At 52.7% G+C, this 19,493-nt stretch overlaps 5 protein-coding genes across 5 annotated transcripts; 1 reads left to right on the top strand and 4 right to left on the bottom strand.

The window, feature by feature from the left end:
- Positions 1–528: 528 nt before the first annotated feature.
- On the bottom strand, positions 529–2,030 carry UCRPA7_5051 (putative type-1 proteins geranylgeranyltransferase subunit beta protein; the record flags this gene model as incomplete). The annotated part of the gene is made up of 2 exons (XM_007917599.1): positions 529–1,196; positions 1,286–2,030. 2 exons carry the CDS (start codon positions 2,028–2,030, stop codon positions 529–531), a joined length of 1,413 nt encoding a protein of 470 aa, XP_007915790.1.
- An 876-nt stretch (positions 2,031–2,906) lies between these two features.
- UCRPA7_5050 (hypothetical protein) lies at positions 2,907–3,638 on the top strand (the record flags this gene model as incomplete). Its single annotated transcript, XM_007917600.1, has 3 exons — positions 2,907–3,044; positions 3,118–3,256; positions 3,319–3,638. The coding sequence occupies 3 exons, from the start codon at positions 2,907–2,909 to the stop codon at positions 3,636–3,638; spliced, it is 597 nt and encodes a 198-aa protein (XP_007915791.1).
- A 331-nt stretch (positions 3,639–3,969) lies between these two features.
- Positions 3,970–7,462, bottom strand: UCRPA7_5049 (putative n-acetyltransferase b complex non catalytic subunit protein; the record flags this gene model as incomplete). The annotated part of the gene is made up of 9 exons (XM_007917604.1): positions 3,970–4,785; positions 4,837–4,955; positions 5,005–5,311; positions 5,929–6,232; positions 6,283–6,623; positions 6,679–6,768; positions 6,825–6,911; positions 6,965–7,246; positions 7,316–7,462. The coding sequence occupies 9 exons, from the start codon at positions 7,460–7,462 to the stop codon at positions 3,970–3,972; spliced, it is 2,493 nt and encodes an 830-aa protein (XP_007915795.1).
- A 4,462-nt stretch (positions 7,463–11,924) lies between these two features.
- Positions 11,925–12,432, bottom strand: UCRPA7_5048 (hypothetical protein; the record flags this gene model as incomplete). Its single annotated transcript, XM_007917596.1, has 3 exons — positions 11,925–11,977; positions 12,030–12,142; positions 12,233–12,432. The coding sequence occupies 3 exons, from the start codon at positions 12,430–12,432 to the stop codon at positions 11,925–11,927; spliced, it is 366 nt and encodes a 121-aa protein (XP_007915787.1).
- Positions 12,433–14,576: 2,144 nt separating this feature from the next.
- On the bottom strand, positions 14,577–16,101 carry UCRPA7_5047 (putative delta fatty acid desaturase protein; the record flags this gene model as incomplete). The annotated part of the gene is made up of 2 exons (XM_007917597.1): positions 14,577–14,989; positions 15,054–16,101. The coding sequence occupies 2 exons, from the start codon at positions 16,099–16,101 to the stop codon at positions 14,577–14,579; spliced, it is 1,461 nt and encodes a 486-aa protein (XP_007915788.1).
- Positions 16,102–19,493: the final 3,392 nt, after the last annotated feature.

The raw sequence follows: 19,493 nt of genomic DNA, 5'->3' as shown, positions 1-19,493 counted from the left end.
GTTCGTGGACCTGGAGAAGAGATAGAGGAGCGAATCTACGAAGAGGGAGAGGACGAGGAGGACCAAGACGCTCATGCCAAAGGAGAGGGCGGTTTTGCCCCTACGACGAGCACGACGGTCAAGGCAGTCACTGCTTCAACTTGATTGCTCCTCGTTCAATGCGCTAGCGTAAGACATACCGATATCTAGCGACCTTAGCGAACGGCGCCCTGCGACTGGAGATGGGATGAAGCATTTTGGCGCTCTATGTTACTTTACGACAAACGATAACGCGAAGAGAGACTTGCCGAGTATGGCATGTCATGAAGATTTTGATTCACCATCGGTTTGCTCGGCAAGCAAATCGCATTGGAGCTGTACTTATATGATACCTCGTTTTATACCAAGGAGTAATCCATTACATAGTAATTGGCACATTGATGTCCAGATCTAGCGGGCCATCCTATAAGCCATGCTGCTGCTCTGTCTAGATGCATTCCGCCTTGGAATAGCTGCTCACCATTTATGGCCGATGTGAAGATTACTGGCTCAAACGCCAACGGAGAGCCATTCCGGTCGCTTGCCGGCCTGAGCCACTCCCAAGTCAAGTAACTGCTGCCCAAAGCCGGAATTGTCTAGCTTGGCTTTGGTGTCGAGCAGCAAGGCTGCTCTGGCCTTCTCAACCTTTCTTACAGTGTTAACGGACACGCACATGGCAGGATCTAATTCATTTAATTCGGGGTCACCCATCGTAGCCAAGGCTGCCAGACCCAGCCAGCCATGATAGATATCCGGCGGCCCGCCAGGATACTTCGAGAAGCCCCCGATAACATGTTGCGTCTTGTCGAGAATGAACTGACGCGCCGGAGCTGGGGTCAAGAGGTCACTGTGGCCGAGGATAGCCAGCGCACCACCAACCCACCAGCAGTAGCACGTGTCGGCCACCTTGTTGCACCTCCCATTGAAGCCCACATATTTGATACTGTCTTCCAGGGACAAGGTTGCCAGGGATTGTTGTGAGAAGTTGGCAGTTTCGGGATCATCAGCATCGTCATCCTCTTGTTCTAGAAAGGCTAACTGCCGCGAGACGAGGAAGCGTATCAAGGCTGGTAGATCCGGAATTCCACGCCGAATTGCTTCACTATCGTGCCGGCCGCCACCGGTCTGGGGACGATCGAGGAGAGACAATGCAGCTACGGCACAATATCCATAACCAGCTAAAAGCAGTATTAGCCAGGAGTTGTGACATGTTGCGACGCGTCGCTGTGGCATAGTGAGTTGCCATGAGAGTTCGGGGAATACACACCATGGCTTTCATGCTGGGAGCCTTCTGCCACTCCTCCATCGTATATCTGACCGCGCCTGATATGGCTCACGAGCGCGTCTACATCGATGTCCTCAACCCATCCGGGGCTCCCTGACTCCAGATCTCCTCTCAGCATCCAGCGAATAGTCGCTGCGAGATAGCAGTATCTCATATCTTTCCCGCCGGCAATCAGTGGATGGCTAGAGCTCCCCTTTTGACCATTATTGCCCTTGGGTAGCTCGACGAGAACCTCGCCGAAGCTCCCATCCTCGCGCTGCATTCGTCGGAGCCAGCGCAATGTTGCCAGGCGATCGACGCCGAGGTAGGCACTATCTGCGGAGTCGTTCTCTGCCAGAAGCGCTAGGATCAAGAGTGCAAAGGATGTGGCAGCTATATTGGCGGCCCCGGGGCGGGCGATGTCTGCCGTGCCGGCCTCAAAGTCATATCCTTCATATTGATACCGGGGTAGGACATGTGTTGGGGAACCGCAGAAACCGCCGGCGGGGTGTTGACAGGCCAGAACCCACTCACGGAGGCGGCGGCGGTCGGATGAGGCAATCAGGGGCTTCGGGGGAGGAGAGTCGGGGGTGGAGAGGATGTCGACGGCGGCGAGGACAAAGAAGCCGAGGGTCATGCGGATGCTGTCATTGCTGGTGTACTGGTGTGGCAGCAGCGTGCGCAGACACCTCTGCCAGTACCGAAAATGGCGGGGCTTGTCGAGAGGAGGGGAGAACCGATCAGACATGTGCTTGTCTGTGTGTTTCTGTGAGTCTCTGTGACTGTGTCTTTGAGAGCTACCTTATGTTGAAGCTATTCCGTAGAGCAAGGCGCTCTTGATTATTTGATATCGACAGCAAGCTGGAGTCGAGAGGCTGATGAAGAAGGCGGGGAGCAAGCATCCTAACGTAAGGTACCGTAACCCCCACATGGGTCAGGCGTGCAAGTCCTCCTGGAGGGCGCTCCATTTACGGTACCGGTACTGGCCTTTCCGTCCCGCCCGCCAGGGGCCTTGGCTCAGGTACTCAGGTACTCAGGTACTCCGGTACCTTACCTAGGTACTCGACCTACCTGCAGGACGATAAGGAATGGCAGCCTTTGGGGCAGGCACGATAAGGGAAAGCCTTGCAGCTTGCAGGGAAGGCACGACCTGACCTAACACGACACGACACACCTCGTGTCTGGCCAGGTTAATTAGTTGCCCTTTGGTTGGCTTAATAAGGCATCCTTCAACCACTGCCACATCCACTACAATCACCAGACGTCACCACCACCACCTACCTCAGGTCCTGTAGGTATACCAAACCTACCTACCTTAGGCGTCCATTCATTCACAGCCTCTTCCTCTTCCTTCCTCTCTCTCAGTCTGCCTGCCTGAGGTTAGAAGCAGGGGACAAATCACCATTTGCCTCGCACCAGATCCCGATACACAAGATCGCTCGATCTCTCTTTCAAGGGCGTCTCCCCACAGCCTACTCTGACTCGAACCTCTTGCAAGCTCGAACTATCAACTCGATAGATGACCCTCTCAATACGACAGCAACCTCCTGCTTGGATTGTTGGCTACTAGCTATACAGCTCTCTTGTTCTTTGCGACGATCTGCCTCGTCCCGTTTCATTCAACATGGCGCTCATATCTGCCAAGACAATTCTCACCTCGCTGTCCCTGTTCCACATAACGCTGGGCTTCTTCTTCCTGACAAATCCGGCCACCATCGCAGACCAGTCTCTGGTCTATGTAATGGGAGAGGCCATGGGCATGGTGCGTATTCCATAAGGTCGACTGGTAATGAGAAATCGACCACATGAGGCTGACATCTGTGGAACCCGTCTAGCCATACGCACGAAGTTTCGACAACCAGTCCCCCGCTCTTGCGTTCCTCGCCGTCGTACTGGCCACTTTTGGTATCACCGACCTCGTCACCCTGAGCCTGCCCGAGGATATCTGCCTTATACACTACTGGGGAACACAAGGTTCGTGTCATACTCTCTCTCTCGTCTGGCTCTATAAGATGCAACCTAACATTGCCTTCAAGCGCCTCTCCGACTCATGCTCGCCTTTATCGCCATCTTCTATACCTTCACATTCTCTCCGTCGTCTCCTCTATACGCTCCGAAGTCGTCCTCGCGCAGCCATTTCTCCCGCCCGAACGCCCACATCCACAATCCTGGTTATGCTCCCGCCAGCTGGGGTGGCGATGGACTCAAGAACCGCATCTTCTTCACCTTCATGTTCATCGAGATGGTCAGCTGGTTCTGGGTGTGGGTGACCCTGCGGGAGGAGCGCAAGGAGATACTATCGCGCAAGTCGCATCGTAGGCGGAGCAGTCATAGCTCCAGCTACAGCAAGTATTAAGAAGGGGGTCCAGAGAGATACCAAAGTATCCAGTAGCTCCTTTTCACACGCTGAAAGTTAAAGGCTTGTCCAGACATGGTGGTCTCAGCATTGGGACTTGGTATTTTCTTGTGTGATTGGAAACAGCATCTATGTAGGTGTACGCATGGCAAGATCTGGAGTTGTAGGCAAGGCTTGGGGAAGGAGATACCCTGATATGACCTGGCATCGGTTTGAAATGAGACTTTGCACTTTTGTTTTTCACAAGATCCAGATGGATCATCGTCTTGCCCAAGCAGAAGTGTCATGGTTCTTTTTCTTGTGAGCGAGGCATAACCTTCGTTACCAGCCCCTACTCCAGCTTCACTGTGCTCCATCCCTTAACGCCCTCTCTCCAGCTCTCAACGGCTCGGCCAGCCCAATCCTCTAGCATGGATGTGTCGATGATGTCTGAAACGGCACTCCACAGTTCCTGGACCTCAACGTCGTCGCTTTCAGTTCCCAAAGTCCACTCCGTCATCTGGTCCAGCCAGCCACCCTGGCCAAGGGCCTCTTTGAGTGCCTTGATATGGTTTCTGACCTCTGCAAGCGACCTTGTTGCGATAGTATCCAGTACGCGAGCCTCCGCCACAACCTCCTTGTGCAAACCAGACTTGCCGCTCCTGTCTCTCGCGCTCTCCCTCTCGTTGAACGCTTGCATGAACGCTACGGTATGCTTTATAGCTAAGGCGGTGTCCCTAAGCGCAGACAAGGTATGATGGTTTGACAAGGCGTAAAAGGTCGAGAGTCTGCTTGTGGAGGGTAGTCCTTTCGAGACGCATGCCGCTTGCAGAGCTTCGATGGTAGATTTCAACGTTGAGCTACATAAAGCGAAGCTCGGAGGGACAGCGGCAGATCGCCCCGTGGTAAGCGCTGTCAGGAGCATGGCAGACAGTAGGGAGACTGATGAATAATATGTCTCCTCTGGGCCGGTCAGCTTGGCCATCAGGCCCTCGCCGTGTAGGAAGGCCGACATCGCCTGTTGGATGCGAGCCATGGACTCAATAGTTGCGGCTGTGTCTTTCAGAGCTGCGTCGTTTGCCTTGGAGGGTTTGTAGTCTTTCGGTGGTTTATGGTCAATCACGTCAAGGTATTGTTCTGTGAGTAGTGCCAAATGCGAGCGCTCATTCTATTGAAATGGTCAGCTTCATGTCAAAGTAACCGTAGTCATTGTCCGTACCGTAAGCTCTGGCCCAATCCTCACCAAGTCGGCCAGGGGCGGGACGAAGGAGCTTTCAAGGTTTGGTAGTGATCCATAGTCTGTTACGTTGACGAGCGTTGCGTGCTCGGTTACTTCAGCTGGAAAAGGTGTGAGTAAAGATCTCTTCCACCCAAGAACGTTACTCACATAGCATTGGCAGTTCATCTATACCACTGTCGAGTTTCCCTCCGATCGCTCTTGTGGCGCGCCGCTCCTCGACAGCCGTCATGACCAACGTGCAACTTCGTCGCAGGCGGTCCATGTACTCGACCATATCTAATATAGCACTGTAGCTCCCTGCGGCGAAGGCATCCCATATCTTGACGGGCGCTCTGTCTTTAAGCGAGGAGGAGTAATAAGAGCGTAGAGGCTCCATTAAAGGTCTCCGGTCGCCGTGAAACAGCCCAGGAGAGAGGCTGGACAGACGATCAAAGAATAGAGGGCTTAGTGCATCCTGGATCGTTCGCTTTACGTCCATGGGAATCCATAACTGGTAGGCATAAGATGCGCATCCCAGCAATAGATGCAGCTGAACGAGGAGCAGACGGAGTGGTACCTCATTAGGTGTCTTGGACAATTGGCTGTCGAGAAGCACGACAGCCTGAAGCAGGGGCGCTACATGGACTGATCGGAGGGGCCCATCCAGCCTAGAATGCGGTGCTTGTCGGACGCCGGCAAGCTTGAGGAGAGCAACGGCGGCAACAAGAGAAAGGTCAACTCGAGGATCCCTATCCAGCTCCGTGACAGACTCGGCAAACTCTTCGTCATCTTGAAGCCCTCTATACACCGTCGTACAGTCTTTGACGATGCTCCTGAGACATCTCCAACATGAACTAGCCGTCGTCTCGGCTGCACAACTCTTGCACTGCCTTACAGATAACCCAATCTGATCATTGGTTACGAGCAGAGGAGAGTCAACAAGCGCTTGAGGGCATGTAGTGAGATGATAGCGGAATTTTAGGGCAAGAACTTTAAGAGAGATAGCTTTGAGTTTGCTTTGCCTATCCGTGACCTAAGATTTGTCAACACCAATGATGCGGAAGAATGCACCGGTCATGTGTCCTCGCTTACCTTCTCAGAAATCTTCGGAATCATGACGTCCAGGAGGCTTTTGGTCTCATCGAAGCTCAATTGTCCAATGTAGTCTTTGATATCATCAAATACTGAGAGCTTATTGTAATGTTGATCAAGGAAGAAGCAGATTTGGAGCACACGAGGAGTAGGCAAGTCCTTGCCACTCAGGGGTAGGAGGTTTGTCGGAAGCCGAAAGGCGAACTCAACGGAAGCCAGGCTGATGTTTTTGACATACATTTGAGCAACTTTGGACTTGACGGACACAAGTTTCTGCAACATTTCTTGAACTTTTCTGAACGCGCTATCATTACGGTCAGATATGTCAGCTCCGCAGGGGTAAAAATGGCATACCTCTGCTCGTCTGGCTGTTTACTTGCTGCCTCGACGAAGATTTTCCAGACCCGCCAGTCAGCGGCAAGAAATGATGGTGATCCGTCAGCATCAGTTCTTGCTAATGCTTGAGAGCAGAAGTCATAGATGATGTTCCAATCGCCTCGCTTAGCAAAGGCAGTCAGGCCGCGAAGGAACAGGTACTTTCTCCCATCCTCTAATTGCCGTAGAGCACCGATGGAAGAGCTTCGCATGGACTTGAGGAAAGTCTCAGGTGGCGCCTGTGCTTCGATTATATGATAGAAGAGAATGATTTCCTCTTCCTCGCGGAGTGAGCGGTCGGATGTGTTTCCCTCCCCAGTCTTGAGCACCAATTTAGCAAGAAAGTCCCCTACTCAGATCTATCAGACTACTTACGGTCTCTGCAGCTTCGGCTGCCCTCTCCACCAGCTTAGTCGCCAGCATGCCGTATATCCTCGACTTCCCCTCAGGACATTGCGCGCTAATCTACAATCATTCAATGAGACGAGCAGATTCAAAGGGATTGAGCAGAGGTCACTCACAGAGAGCAGGTATGTGAGGGTGACGTTCCAGAACATGTAGCGACGATCATTAGTGTTTGGAGACGCCTTGTCCAAAGTAGCAGCTATCTATCGATCATCAGTAGGGGGGCAGAGTGAGGGCAATTAAGGCAAAGGGCTACCTGCTGGGCATTGATGAGGTCCCAGTTCTGAATGCACGCCTTGAGACATTCGATCCCAAGCACGCTTCGGGGATTTGCCTTGACCCAGCGCGAACGGAGAGCGCCAAGCGTCTCGGAGTAGGCGAGAGATGGCTGAGCATCCCTACACGCCCACTCGTAGAGATCCAACGTCTCAACATCGGGCACAGCCGTTGGGTTCCTGACTAAAGCATCGAGCGCGAGGACTGCAGCGCTGCGCTCGGACGGGCCTTCGAGTTGTGACTCGGCACATGCTCGGATAGCCTGAATGCGCCGTCAGCTTGCGCCGGCCGGTGGAAAGGAGGAAAGGCGCAAGGGGTTTTCAAGACAGACCTCATAGTAGGCATCTTTCAGCGACTGAGCGCGCTTAGCAGCCAGGCGAACGACAGTCGACCAGTTGCCGTCGCTGAAGGCCGTTTGTAGCTGGACGTCGACGCTGTTCTTCAGGGCGGGCCGGTAGTAGCGGCCATAAGAGGTCATGACTGCGGAGTTTTGAATGTTGGTGAGATTCTTGATGCCTCACGCTCCAAAGCCCCAGGCCATTCATGCGACACAGGAGTACAATACCGGCTGAGCCTGGCAGTTGGATCAATACACTCTGGTTGTCCAAATCATAGCACGTATATCGCTGCAGATATTGCCCTCGATCAAGCAAGGGACTAAGGTACTGCATGTATCACTTTTTTCAGCCTTGTGAACGTAATGCAGCATGGGTAAGGTGACCTGTATGTAGGCTGACCTGGTAAGGTATGTTTGTGAGGTATGTACGTGTGGTCCGTGCGTCGTGACAGGGCTTTGATGTACCTAGCAGCTTGAAAGTTTCTCCAGCTCACTGTGAGACTAACGAACATGCAGCAGTACATTTACCTCTAACAATCCTCGGTAGAGAAAGACGGCATCAACTGAGAGCCGAATAGAACAGCACTTTATAAGCAAACACGGTCGAGAAGAGATTTTATTTTATTAGAGCCGCTCAGTTATAGAACGAAGGCAACTTAGATATGGACATGTGCCATAGGTATATCTGCATCGTACCAGGAGCCGCAGGTGCAAGCCACCTTCGGGTAAGGCATATAAGAACTGATGACTTCTTCAAGAGAGCGGCCGCACTATGTAAGCCGTGAGATCGTGCGGATCAAACGGAAGCCAGAGCCACTGTCAGTCCAATACCACCATGGATCAATCCAGAGATTTCGAGGCAAAGATGCATCTGCGTTATCACCTCCACGGCCAAGGTCTCGAGTGCTCCGGGCCACAGCAGGGAACTATTCCACCAACCAACCTTTCATATTCTCCGATATATCAGGCTGCCCTGAGGGAACAGTTCTGAGCCTACACCCGCATCTGTGCTCCCCTGTGTTTCCAATCCTTTTCGCCTACCGTGTCGTTCGAGTGTCGGCAGGCATCTTTAGGGCCGCCACCGCCTGGAAGCTAACTGCCCGGCGCAGTTGATTGGCGAACTGAGGTCAGGCCAATCGAGCCTTATAGTGCAAAAGAGCCTTCTTTCCTCTTTTCGTCCTTGCGCCGATTGACCTAGAATGAGCTGTTAGATTCTGGTGCTGCGAAGGACATCCTAATCACGCCGGCGGGACATACCCAGTTCTTCTTGCATTCCCTGTATGCCCTTGGCCAGTATCAGCTCTCCATCGCAAGCATGCAACAGTGTCCTAGTCGCAGAACAGGGGAGAGGCTCACTGGAAATAGTCCTGGCACATTGATCGATCACCGTCGTTTCTGTGCAGACACCGGATGCTCCTGGATGCGGCCTCCTGGCATGGATCGAGGTATTCGCTCTTGCTCTTACTATTGGGTCCAATTGATTAGTTCTCGGGACCCTGAGCTTGCAAGGCACCACGCCGCAGGGGAATGGAAAGCCTGGCAGATGCTTACCTCTCGAACTTGTCTCTGGTCTCGCGCGACCATGGATCCTTGCCGCTGCCTTTGCTGCTGCCGCTCCCTTCCTCAGAAGACATGGTGGTCGCAGAAATGCATTGGAGAAGGCGCTACAGGCCTGTTTGATTTCCAAGGCTCCGGTGATGGTCTCTGCCGCACCTGATATCGTATCTGCTTCGGTGCGATTGTATGAAGTTGCGAACGGCACGAGGTTTAGGTGACGCAACAAAAGCCCACGTCACTTCCGCTCCGCTTAGGTAATGCCTATCAGGTAATATTACCACTACCACCACAGGCCTAGAACCACCTTCATGCGCTAAAATACATCCTCCAGGTACTTCCCAAGGCTGCTCCCTGCTCCCCTTTTCACATAGAATCCAGATGACCATGCGGCTTCGAAGACCAGGCCCGAGAGGTCTGAAGAGCTCAATTTTGACGGCAGGATCTGTTATCAGCTAATACAGAAATGAATACAATTGTCGTTCGTAACGCCGAACAGCATCTAGTTTCTCGTCTACCTATATCACGCGCATCCATGTCCACTGTCTTACACGGGATGTGATGCCGTGTCAGGTCAAAACATAAGTCACACATATTCCTATCATCATATCTTTGCTTGCACGTCGTGCTTCGTCAGCCATGACCTTTGCTGTCGCCGATTCTTCTTGATTTGATTCCGTCTGTTGCGTCTTCCAACTGACCCTTTCAGGCATTTTTGAATGGTGGGCTTGGTTGAGCCATATGTCTCGCCTTGCCCCTGGCTATCATGTCTTCTTCTCTCTTGCTTCATGGCCTCGCCATGATCAACCTGGACTGTTTTTCTTGTTTGGATTGTCGTGGCTGTCTGCATCTCATGTGTCTTCTCAATATGGATGGTTGGTCCTCTTTCACTAGTCGTTCCATTGCTGTGGAAGCGCCGATGCTGCGCTTCTTCAGCCAGGGCCCATCTCCTTCCGGATACAGCAGTCGTGGAATCGCTGATGTTGTCGACTAGATAGTCCACATTGCCATTGCTTTTCGAGGTTGCCAACGGCTTCTCTTTTCCTTGGTTTTCTCGAGAAGGAAAACGTATTATCGGCTCGGTGATAAGCGGCTCGAAGTAGTTGTCTTCCTGTGCGATGACTTGGGTCTCACAAGCTGGCCGCCGTGCATCTCCTTTAATGTCTTTTGGTAGTACAAAGTCGAAAGATCCCTTATAACCGTCGTTCGCATAAAAATCGTCCCAGAATATGGCCAGGCTTCGGCCATGCGTCGCGATGTAGTCTTCCCTCCTCCTACCATGAATTTCGGTCAACTCAGGATACTTTCGCTTGATGAGAGGAGCCGAATGTGCTGTTTGGTTCACTCTATTCCCCTCCAATGACGCACGGGTTTCCGGTAGAAGCGCACTGGAGGGCAGTAGGTGACTCGAATCACCTAGCTTATCCTCGTCGCGAATCTGATCGCATGAGGAAGCTTGTGAGGAAAGGGCAGCAGCAGCTCCTGCACCTATTGCATGTCTCCCGGGACTATATATCTCTGTATCTAGAGTCCGGTTTCGTTTTCCATCTCCGGGAGGACTCTGAAAAGCTTGGTTCTCCTGCTGTACTTTCCTCGCAGCCCTCAACGCCGCCTGTCTAGCTCTCTCTGCCGCCCTCTTCTTGGCCTTGTCGGACACGCTCAGCGCTCCGGTGTCTCTAAGTTCCGTCTCGGGGGTTACCTGAACGGCCACTGGCGCTGCTGGTATGGGTTCGTTCTCGTACCATTCGTCAGACTCGTTTGTCTCTAGTCGAGCAGCCTGCTGCGAGCTACAGGATAGTAGAAAATCGTATGACGAATCATTCACCTTGTCTTTGGCGCCTAAATAGTAAGTATCCCGAGCAGAAATTTCCCACCCATCTATCACGTACCGTTCCAAACAGACGTTTTCTTCGCTGAAGTCACTAAATTGCTCGCCGTCTCTACTGATACTGTATCGATATCCATCGATCTGAGTTCGGGATCAAGTTGATGTTTATCGGCTTGAACGGGTCGGCCATCAAAGCCCAAAGACGCCAGGCTGGGTCGTGGAGTTGATCTCAGCTTGAGGGAAGTCCTATTTGGCTCTCGGGTGAGCACGAAACCGGCAGCCCGTCGAGCAGCAGCGACATGATGAGTTGGAGACGATGACATGGCTGTTGGTGATATAAGAAACCCCGATCCGTTTTCAGCCCACCGCTCGTCACCGGTAGTCGTTCGATGAATGCTTGCCGTTTTTGGCAAGTACATGGTATCGTTGTTGCCTGAGCCATCTGAATCCGATGACAAGCTGTCCAAGTCGTAAGCATCGAGCTTCTGTGAAAGGCGCGGTCTCTGGAATATGTTCAGCCGAGGCATGGCCGATTTTTCACCATCATTCTGAGCATTTGTTGGAGACGTCTCCGAGGCGTTGTCTCGTTCACCGAAGAGTGGCTCGTACGAATATTGTGGACGCATTTCTCTCGAGTGATGACAATTTCGTGACTATCATTTAGTCGAAGGCGGCACCTGTTGTGGTGTGGCAGGTGTGGTCACGAAATAAGAATGGTATTGGACGGATAACACTCAAAGGAGACGACTGCAGTGGATTGCAAGAAAACCATCGAGATGCTAGTTTGATGGAAATATGCAGGCATAATCTATTTCGGGTGCCTAATTTGTAGATGCCTGCGAAAGTAGTTCAACGTAGCGGCCTTCCTACTTATGTCAAGGGGTCAACATGATTACAAGGTAAAGCGATAGGTTGTGTTTATCCCAAACCCGGCAAGCAGTGCAACTTTCAAATAGGCAACACCGAGTATGATATTTGTAAACGGCCGTTGAACCACATAGATCATGAGGATTCCATCGTAGGTGGTCAAAATCATATCACAAATTGTATAAGAGCAGAAATTAAGATCAAATCGTATTGCCTTATCGTCTTGACGACAATTTCATCATCATTAGCTAGCTGATGTTTGAGATGCTATGAATGTCATGACCAGTCCATTGCGTGTCAGATCGGAACTAGAAATACTGCAAAGCTTGCAGGAATAATGGTCAAGAGCTCCCTTCACATCGCACCGAGGCAGGTGAGATCTCCATCACGAGTAGTGATACCCTCATCTAGGAGGCACATCAGCAACATGGATTCCGCATCTGGACGAGCAAAACTGACCAAGATTCAGAGTACTGGTGATGGGAGCAAACGCCCCGGTCATCTTGCATGTGCAAGTCAAGTTGGCGGGCTCAGTGAGATAGCAGTCGGCGCAGTAGTTGGTGTACTTGCCGCTGTTTGGAATACAGCATTAGCATATACCCCCTGGAATTCTTGTAACTGACGTCCCCGTCCCTGTCAGCATGAAGGACAATATCACTCACGTGTAGGACCAGGCAAGTTGGCCAAGTGACTGATCAAGACCGATGCACAGGTTCAGGTCGATGGAGGTCTCATGCGACTGCATCGCGCCGCCGGCAGCTGGGCATGAGGCACCAAGCAAGTCGCTGACTCCAAGCGATCCCGCTGCCAACGTGATGTTTGAGCAGGCATTTGTGAAAGAGCCGAGTCCTCCCACAGCCATAGCCACGATGGCCGCGAGCAACCACATCATCTGATATGGAGCCATGCTGAGCGAATCAATATTAGCTAAGGGAACCAAAGAGTTGTCGCGGGCGGCGCACCTCAGGGTATTCTCACTTTGATGCTGAGATAAAACTTAAGGTCACTTATGGTGACTAAAAGCTGAGAGAATGTGGGCTAGGGCTTCGTAAACCTGAGAGTTGAAAGTTTTGTGACTTTGATGCCTGGGGAGAGAACAGTAGGGAATGAGGGATCGTCAGGGGCAGGAAGTGAAAGAAATCTGGAGATTGGGGCGCGGCAGCGAACTTGAAACAAAATGCGGGCTTCCGTCTCGCCGAATTACTAGAATGAGTCGTACTCGAAAGGAAGTGGGAGTGGTTTTGTAAGATAACAAACCAGAGGTACGTGTCAACACAGTCAAAACTTCCTCCTAGATTTCTTCCTCGATGTTTTCCCTTGCCTATATACGCCATTTTCTACGCCAGTTATCCCCCTCACAATCAGCCTTACTCGCTCCTGCCCGCGTTACCGGTTAATTTTCCCGGGTCGTGAATCGAGAAATACTATGGAATTTTGACACTGTGGCCAATGAACAGGCTGTCAAGAACAATACCTGGTCGCGATGTCTCTCCAGAGTTGTACAAGACGGCAGAGGCGCCATATTGCCTCAATCTCCGTGCACAACCTCAAGAACCTTTCTAGCCCCTCCCATAGCCGGTCAGGCGACGGGAATCCTACAGATTCTCCTGTGTCTCCTCCACCTTTCAGAACGCAGCCCGTAGGATTATTGCGCAAAGGCCAGAATGCATCACGGCTCACTGTTGTGCCATGATAGATGCATCTTTGATGTGAGGTGGTGTAGCCCGACGTCATGACACCTTACAAACGCCTCAGAGACGATGACATCGATTATCCGGCATTATATGCGTTTCTTGGCCGAATGGTCTATCTGTATAAGTCCCCAGCGCGTTGTGGATGGAACTGTGCTGGACACCTCCGTACCGGGATTGCCCATGCACCCATAACGGCGTCCCGACCCATCCGGCGCCCTGTAAGCTTTCGCTCCGGGGACCCGCCTCCCGTTCTGACTGCCGGAGCTGTCAAAATCTGGGGATTAACGCCACATCGGACCAAAGTATATGATGGATCTTGCTCCTCCCTACCATGACTGCATGCGAACGGTGTTTTACAACCAGCTCTATCACCATAGCTAAAATAGCTATGAAATACCGATTCCTTATAAGAAAGCAGCTCCAAGAGAATCAGCACTTTGTTCAACTTAGGTATCAGTCAAGCCATGCATCATTCCCGACCTAATCTATAATTGCCGGGGCTCTCTTGGAAGTACTCGGCCATAGGTTATTAGAAACATGATATCAATGCAATCTGGACCTGCAGATACACTCCTATTGGGTTGGACAATTGAGGGATCACGCGCAACAGGTTTGGAGTTGCGGGATCCAGGGAATCCAAATGGTTCGGCACGGCCGGATTTGACAATGCGAGGTCATGTCAGCCCTTCCCCGCATTTTCAGTCTGATCTGATCCAGGCAACGTCTTCCTTTACTCTACCTCCCTCTCCCCGCTTCATCCGTTCTCTACTTCTTTCTCTTCGTTATTCAAGACACTGTCAGTTGTAAGTTTTTTTTTAACTTCTTTTGCACGTCGGTGCTGCTGCTTGTGTTGGCATAGTCAAGCCAATGGCATACATTGTGTGCAAGGGCTGATCGCGTGTCAAGACTTGCACCTCACTTTAAGGACTTACACGCGATTCCGGCAGCCCACAGGCAATCAAAGTCAAGCTTGGGTTGAGACGGCGCCTCTTCCATTGTCTCTATGGGATCTCGTCTATCATCTCTATAAGTCTCTAACTTTTTTAGAAGATTCTCCTCGGGGGCCTGTTCTGTCTCATCTCGGTTCTGTATATCTCGCCGTGCAGTCTTCTATCTCATTATGGCAATTCATAAAAGGAGCCGATGCTTCCAATGAAGAACAGACCGCATCAGCTTAGCAACTGATTGAAAGGCCCTGTCGGGCTCGGATCTATGTATCAAAATCCCGTGCAAATTTCTAACCGAATCCATCAACCAGCAGCCGGCGAGGGTATGGACCCAGCTACTGGAGAGCATGATTCTTCCCGCTCGACTATGATGGCGGTGCCATCTTAGTGGGCTTGGTGCCCAAGCCGTTGCGGTTGCGGAAGAACAAGACGCCCTTTCCATTGCCGACAGCCTGCTCGCTGGGCTCAACCCACTGGCACATGCGTGCGCTCTTGTAGAGAGCCTTGATGAAGCCAACAGCGCCATCGGTCACATCGGAGCGGTAGTGCTTGCCCATGACCGGCTTGATCGCCTCGCTTGCCTCGTCGGCATGGTAGAAGGGGATCGTGCTGATGTAGTGGTGCAGGACATGGGTCTCGATGATGCCGTGGAAGAGAGAGCGACCGATGAAGCCAAACTCACGATCGATGGTAGCGGCGGCACCACGTACGAAGTTCCACTCCTCTGGAGTGTAGTGAGGCAGGGTTGGGTCGGTGTGCTGAAGATAAGTGATCGCCACTAGAGAAGCTCTGTTAGTCGATGTTTGCAGGAAGCAAAAACGGGTCCGAATCAGAAAACTTACCAAGCCAGTGGTTCACCCAGAGATAGGGCAGGAAGTACCACACCGCCATGTTCGCCCAGCCAAATGTCTGGCCGAGGTAGACGAGACCGGAGATGGTGATGGCCAAACCGAGATCGCTCATCAGCACGAGCTTGGCATCCTTGTTCTCATACAGGGGGCTGGAGGGGTTGAAGTGGTTGACGCCGTTGCCCCAGCCGTTCTTCTTGCCCTTGCCGCGACCTTCGCGCTGCTTCTCGTGGCAGTCATGGCCAGTGACGTTGGTCATCAAGTAGTTGGGCCATCCCACAAGCTGCTGGAGGACGAGCATCATGAAGGTGTGGATCGGCGTCTCCTCGGTCAGCTCCGCGAGCTCGTGGGCAAGCTTGCCGATCCTGGTGGCGTGTTGCTCCCTGGTGCGGGGCACAAACACCATGTCACGCTCCATGTGTCCGGTAGCCTTGTGGTGCTTGCTATGGGACATCTGCCAGCTGAAGTAGGGCACGAGGAGAGAGGAGTGAACAATCCAACCAACGAGGTTGTTGAAATGCTTTGAGGGCGAGAAGGCTCCGTGGCCACACTCGTGGGCGAGCACCCACAGGCCGGTGCCGAAGAGACCCTGGATGAAGGTGTAGACGCCCCAGAGAACAGCACGGACGGGCGTCGAGGGAATGATCTCGGGGGTGACGAAGTTGTGGAACAGGTAGAAGGTGGCAGCCAGGCAAGCAGCGTCACGGAAGACGTACGAGAGGCCACGCAGGCCTGAGCGCTCAAAGCAGTGCTTGGGGATGGCATCGCGGATGTCCTTGATGGTGTAGTCGGGCACCTCGAACTCGTTTCCGTAGGTGTCGATCAGCTTGCCGTATTGCACCTTCTGGCCGGTGGCATCGATGGAGGACATGGAGGAGAGGGAGGTGGAGGAAGCCGAGTGCCGGGGCGAGTCGACGGGCGATGCGGCGGCGGTGGAGGGAGACGACATGTCAGACTCGGCGGTGGTCGAGGTCATGGTGCGTCGCAGCACGGGGTTCTTCCTGGCAGCCGGGAGGCTGTTGGATGTCGCGGTCGTGGCCATCTTGAGGGTCAATTGGCTTTACAGTGCAACCAAATATGGAAGAGGATGTTGGTGCGTCAAGCAAGCCGGCGGAACGGAAGAGAGAGAAGAGTTGGCTGGAGGGGGGAAAGAGCCAGAGAAGCAGTTCCCGAACTGCTCTTAGGCGAGAGATATGAGATTGTCAAGACGTGCCGAAGCTCTCGAGGCAGGAAGCAGCCGCGCACGACGAGACTTGGTAACAAGGACAAACAATCCGAGACGAGGCAAGGCAAGGCGAGGAGAGAAAAACAATCTTGTAGAAGAATGGACCGGCGGGGGAAGTAGGGGGAGGTATATCGGCAAGATTTGGGTGACGGGTACCAGCGAGCCAGGGTGGCGGCAAAGCAGCACAACGCAACGAATTTAGCTTGCGACTGACTGGCTGGTCTGCTGGTGCCCGGACAGAACGAGACACTGGACCGGCTGGAATTTCGTGGACAGGGCAGCAGGGCACAGTGGCACAGGGATACCGGTAGTACTGGAGGGACCCAGGGCAGGGCTGGTGGAACCACGAATGCTCTACATTCAGTCGTTTAATTCAATTCAATTCAACCCAATTCAACCCATTCACCGGTGGCAGAGAGAGCCCCGTCTCAGATGTCGGGAAAAGGCCATATGTTACTTGGTACTTGGTACTTGGTGCGGTGCAGCGCAAAGGCAATGCGCGTGGGTCGACTCTGGTCGATTTGTTGGGGCCCCCGCACAAAAAAAAACAGTGAAGGTCCGCTTCGACCACCGGCTGTTAGTCCGGTTACCTCCCTGGCTAAGCTAAGGTACCTCTCACTAACGTTACCCAGGTACGGTACGGTAGGGTACGGTACGGCACCTACCACAAATCTACTTGGATCGACACGCATACGGTCAGGAATCAGTCTGGTTCTTTGAGACGATGGGTGAAATGTGAAATTCACATCGGCAGAAACATCAATCGCATAGCTAGCTAGCGCAAACATCAAATCAGGGAAGGAAATCTGCAAACAAACAAACGAAAATGGCAGACTATCTAGGCCTCTTCATTGAGCAAGAAACAAACGGTAACACTAGGTATCTCAGGAAGTAAGGTACGGTATCTAACCCAGATCTACCTACCGACCTACGGTACTCCTGCATGTACCGTACCCGACCGCCGACCCCATCGACCATACCGCACATCCTATAATGTTAACCTACCGTTGACCTGATAACATTCCATCCCGACAGGAGAATCATTCTGGGATTCGAGATACAGTAGCCCGAGGGGAGGTGGTCACGGCTGAATCTGAATCAGAATAGATGCTTCCATCACTACGATGCCAGCCGCACGACTGTCTCAGCAGCAAAAGGCAAGCCCGAGGCGGGAAGACCATCTTGCGAGCTTGCTTCTTTTTGTGTCCCCCAAAGAGGGAGAAGCAAAAGTCGATGCTCAGCTCCCCTGCTCCCCTCCTCGCTATGTACCTCTGCTTGAATGTATAAGTTCCCGCTCGCTCTCGTATGCAGGGCAGATGCGGCGACGAACTGCTGCGCCGTACCAATAGCACCATGTCCCCTCTTCATCGTGTCTCTTTCTCTCCGTGACAGCACACAGTCGTCTCGGTCTACCGGGGGCCTGACCGCCCTCATGTCGATATTACCAAGGTAGGTAAATTACACGAATGTCAGGCTTTTTGAACCTCGTAGATGAGCAGATGAGTACGCAGAATCGCTCCGCACATGGCAGAACGCCCCTGCACGCCCCAGCCCCGGGCAACGATTGCGAGCCTTCGATTCGAGCTGGCGGTCTTCCCGCCCGCATGTAAATCAAGTGCCATCTGCCAGGCTGCCACAGTGCCACAGTGCCACCTCATTCATGTGTGTCTCTTCCCGTCGAACTAGGCCGGCCCGCCTGCACTTCTCACCGCCTCCGCCACGACGACACCGTACTCACTACGTAGCGAGACAGTCCATGGATGGGACTGCTGTAATGAACTGCTCATACCCGTACGACTCGCCGTTGGTTTTGTTCGTAATGGGAACTTCTATGGACTAGCTGCGGAGGATCCCTGGCCTCTGCGTGCGGCCTCGTCCCAACCTATCACATGCAAATGGAATCGGCTGAAGCTGGCTGGCCATTCTCCAGACTTTTGAGGCCCCCTCCTTTCTTTTGGCGGGAAAGAAGATACGCGCAGCACTGTAGATGTCTCGCCGCTCCACCATCGATTGGCTTGCTTGGCAGACCATGGCGCTCCCTCTATGACGAGTGATGACAGTCCATGATGGTCGACTCATGGCGACCTAGAGTAGTAGTACCTCCATTGCCGAGCTGACGGCGGAACATTTGCTGAGCTGATGGCTTCCCTTCACCGAGGTCAGCTCTGTGGCACCCAGATATGGCATTATCCCGCCCTCATCCGCCAATTGCGCCTCTCTGCTCTCGTCAGGAAGTGACGATCCCAAGATGGCGAGCTCTTGGCTGAACGACGGTCCGTGGAGCCAGCGAAGCAGGAGAATGGGACCTGGAACATGAACGAAAAGACGAAGAAAAATTACATGTAAATCCCCTGCTCTTATCGTTATCGAGGGAAGCTAGGGCATGCGCTAATGCGGCAAGACATCGTCAGGGGTGGAGCTTCCTGTACAGAGAACAGCACGAACTGTGGGACTTTCTGTGCAGCTCTGGGTATCGAGTACCTTAGCGGCCGGCAGGGGCTCGAAGGGCTTTGTGGGGGATTAAGGTTGGGGCCTCGTCGGGAATCACATGTTTGCTGTCTTTCCCGATGTGAATGGCTAGTTTCCCCCACTGAATACTGAATTGACCTGAATCGACTTGAATCCTTCAGATCACAGCTGCTATCTAGTACCTATCTATCTACCGTAGACTGCTATCTAATGATTGCCTGCTGGTGTCGAGAGCGCAAAGCAAGTTGTTTCAGAAGCTGAATTCGATGTTGGTCTTCTTCTAGTCTAGTCTAGGTCCCTCACACATTCATCGTGCCACTTACCCTTCATTTCGCACGCGCGAGGATGAGGAGGAAGAGGGTACCTAGAATCCAATGACTTTTGAGCCGTGGTCGAAATCCCCCCACTGCGTTGCGCAGACAGTAAATGTTAAGGTACCTGGCTCCTCTCTCGGGTCAAAGTCAAGGGGCGCCGCTGCGCTGCAGGGGCCCTCCAAAATTTGTTGGGCCGCCAGATTTTGTTGAGGCTCCAAGCCTTCCAAGATCCTCGGGCCCCAAAAGTTCCAATGCACACACTCTCCCTTTTTTTTCTTCTTCTTTTTCACGTGCTTCCCACGCCTTGATACTTGACAATGGAATAATCACAGAGCACCCGTCTCCACTGACTACGGTACTCTGTGCGGGTGGCCAATCCAGAATGAGCGTGCTGTATACGGCAGGCAGCTAGACGAGTTGATGCTC

This window comes from Phaeoacremonium minimum, assembly GCF_000392275.1.
Source record: "Phaeoacremonium minimum UCRPA7 unplaced genomic scaffold PA7_03_scaffold_382, whole genome shotgun sequence".
In the NCBI taxonomy this organism is placed as follows: domain Eukaryota; kingdom Fungi; phylum Ascomycota; class Sordariomycetes; order Togniniales; family Togniniaceae; genus Phaeoacremonium; species Phaeoacremonium minimum.
The sequence above is the reverse complement of the archived record's forward strand: the minus strand, read 5'-3'. Positions and strand labels throughout refer to the sequence as shown.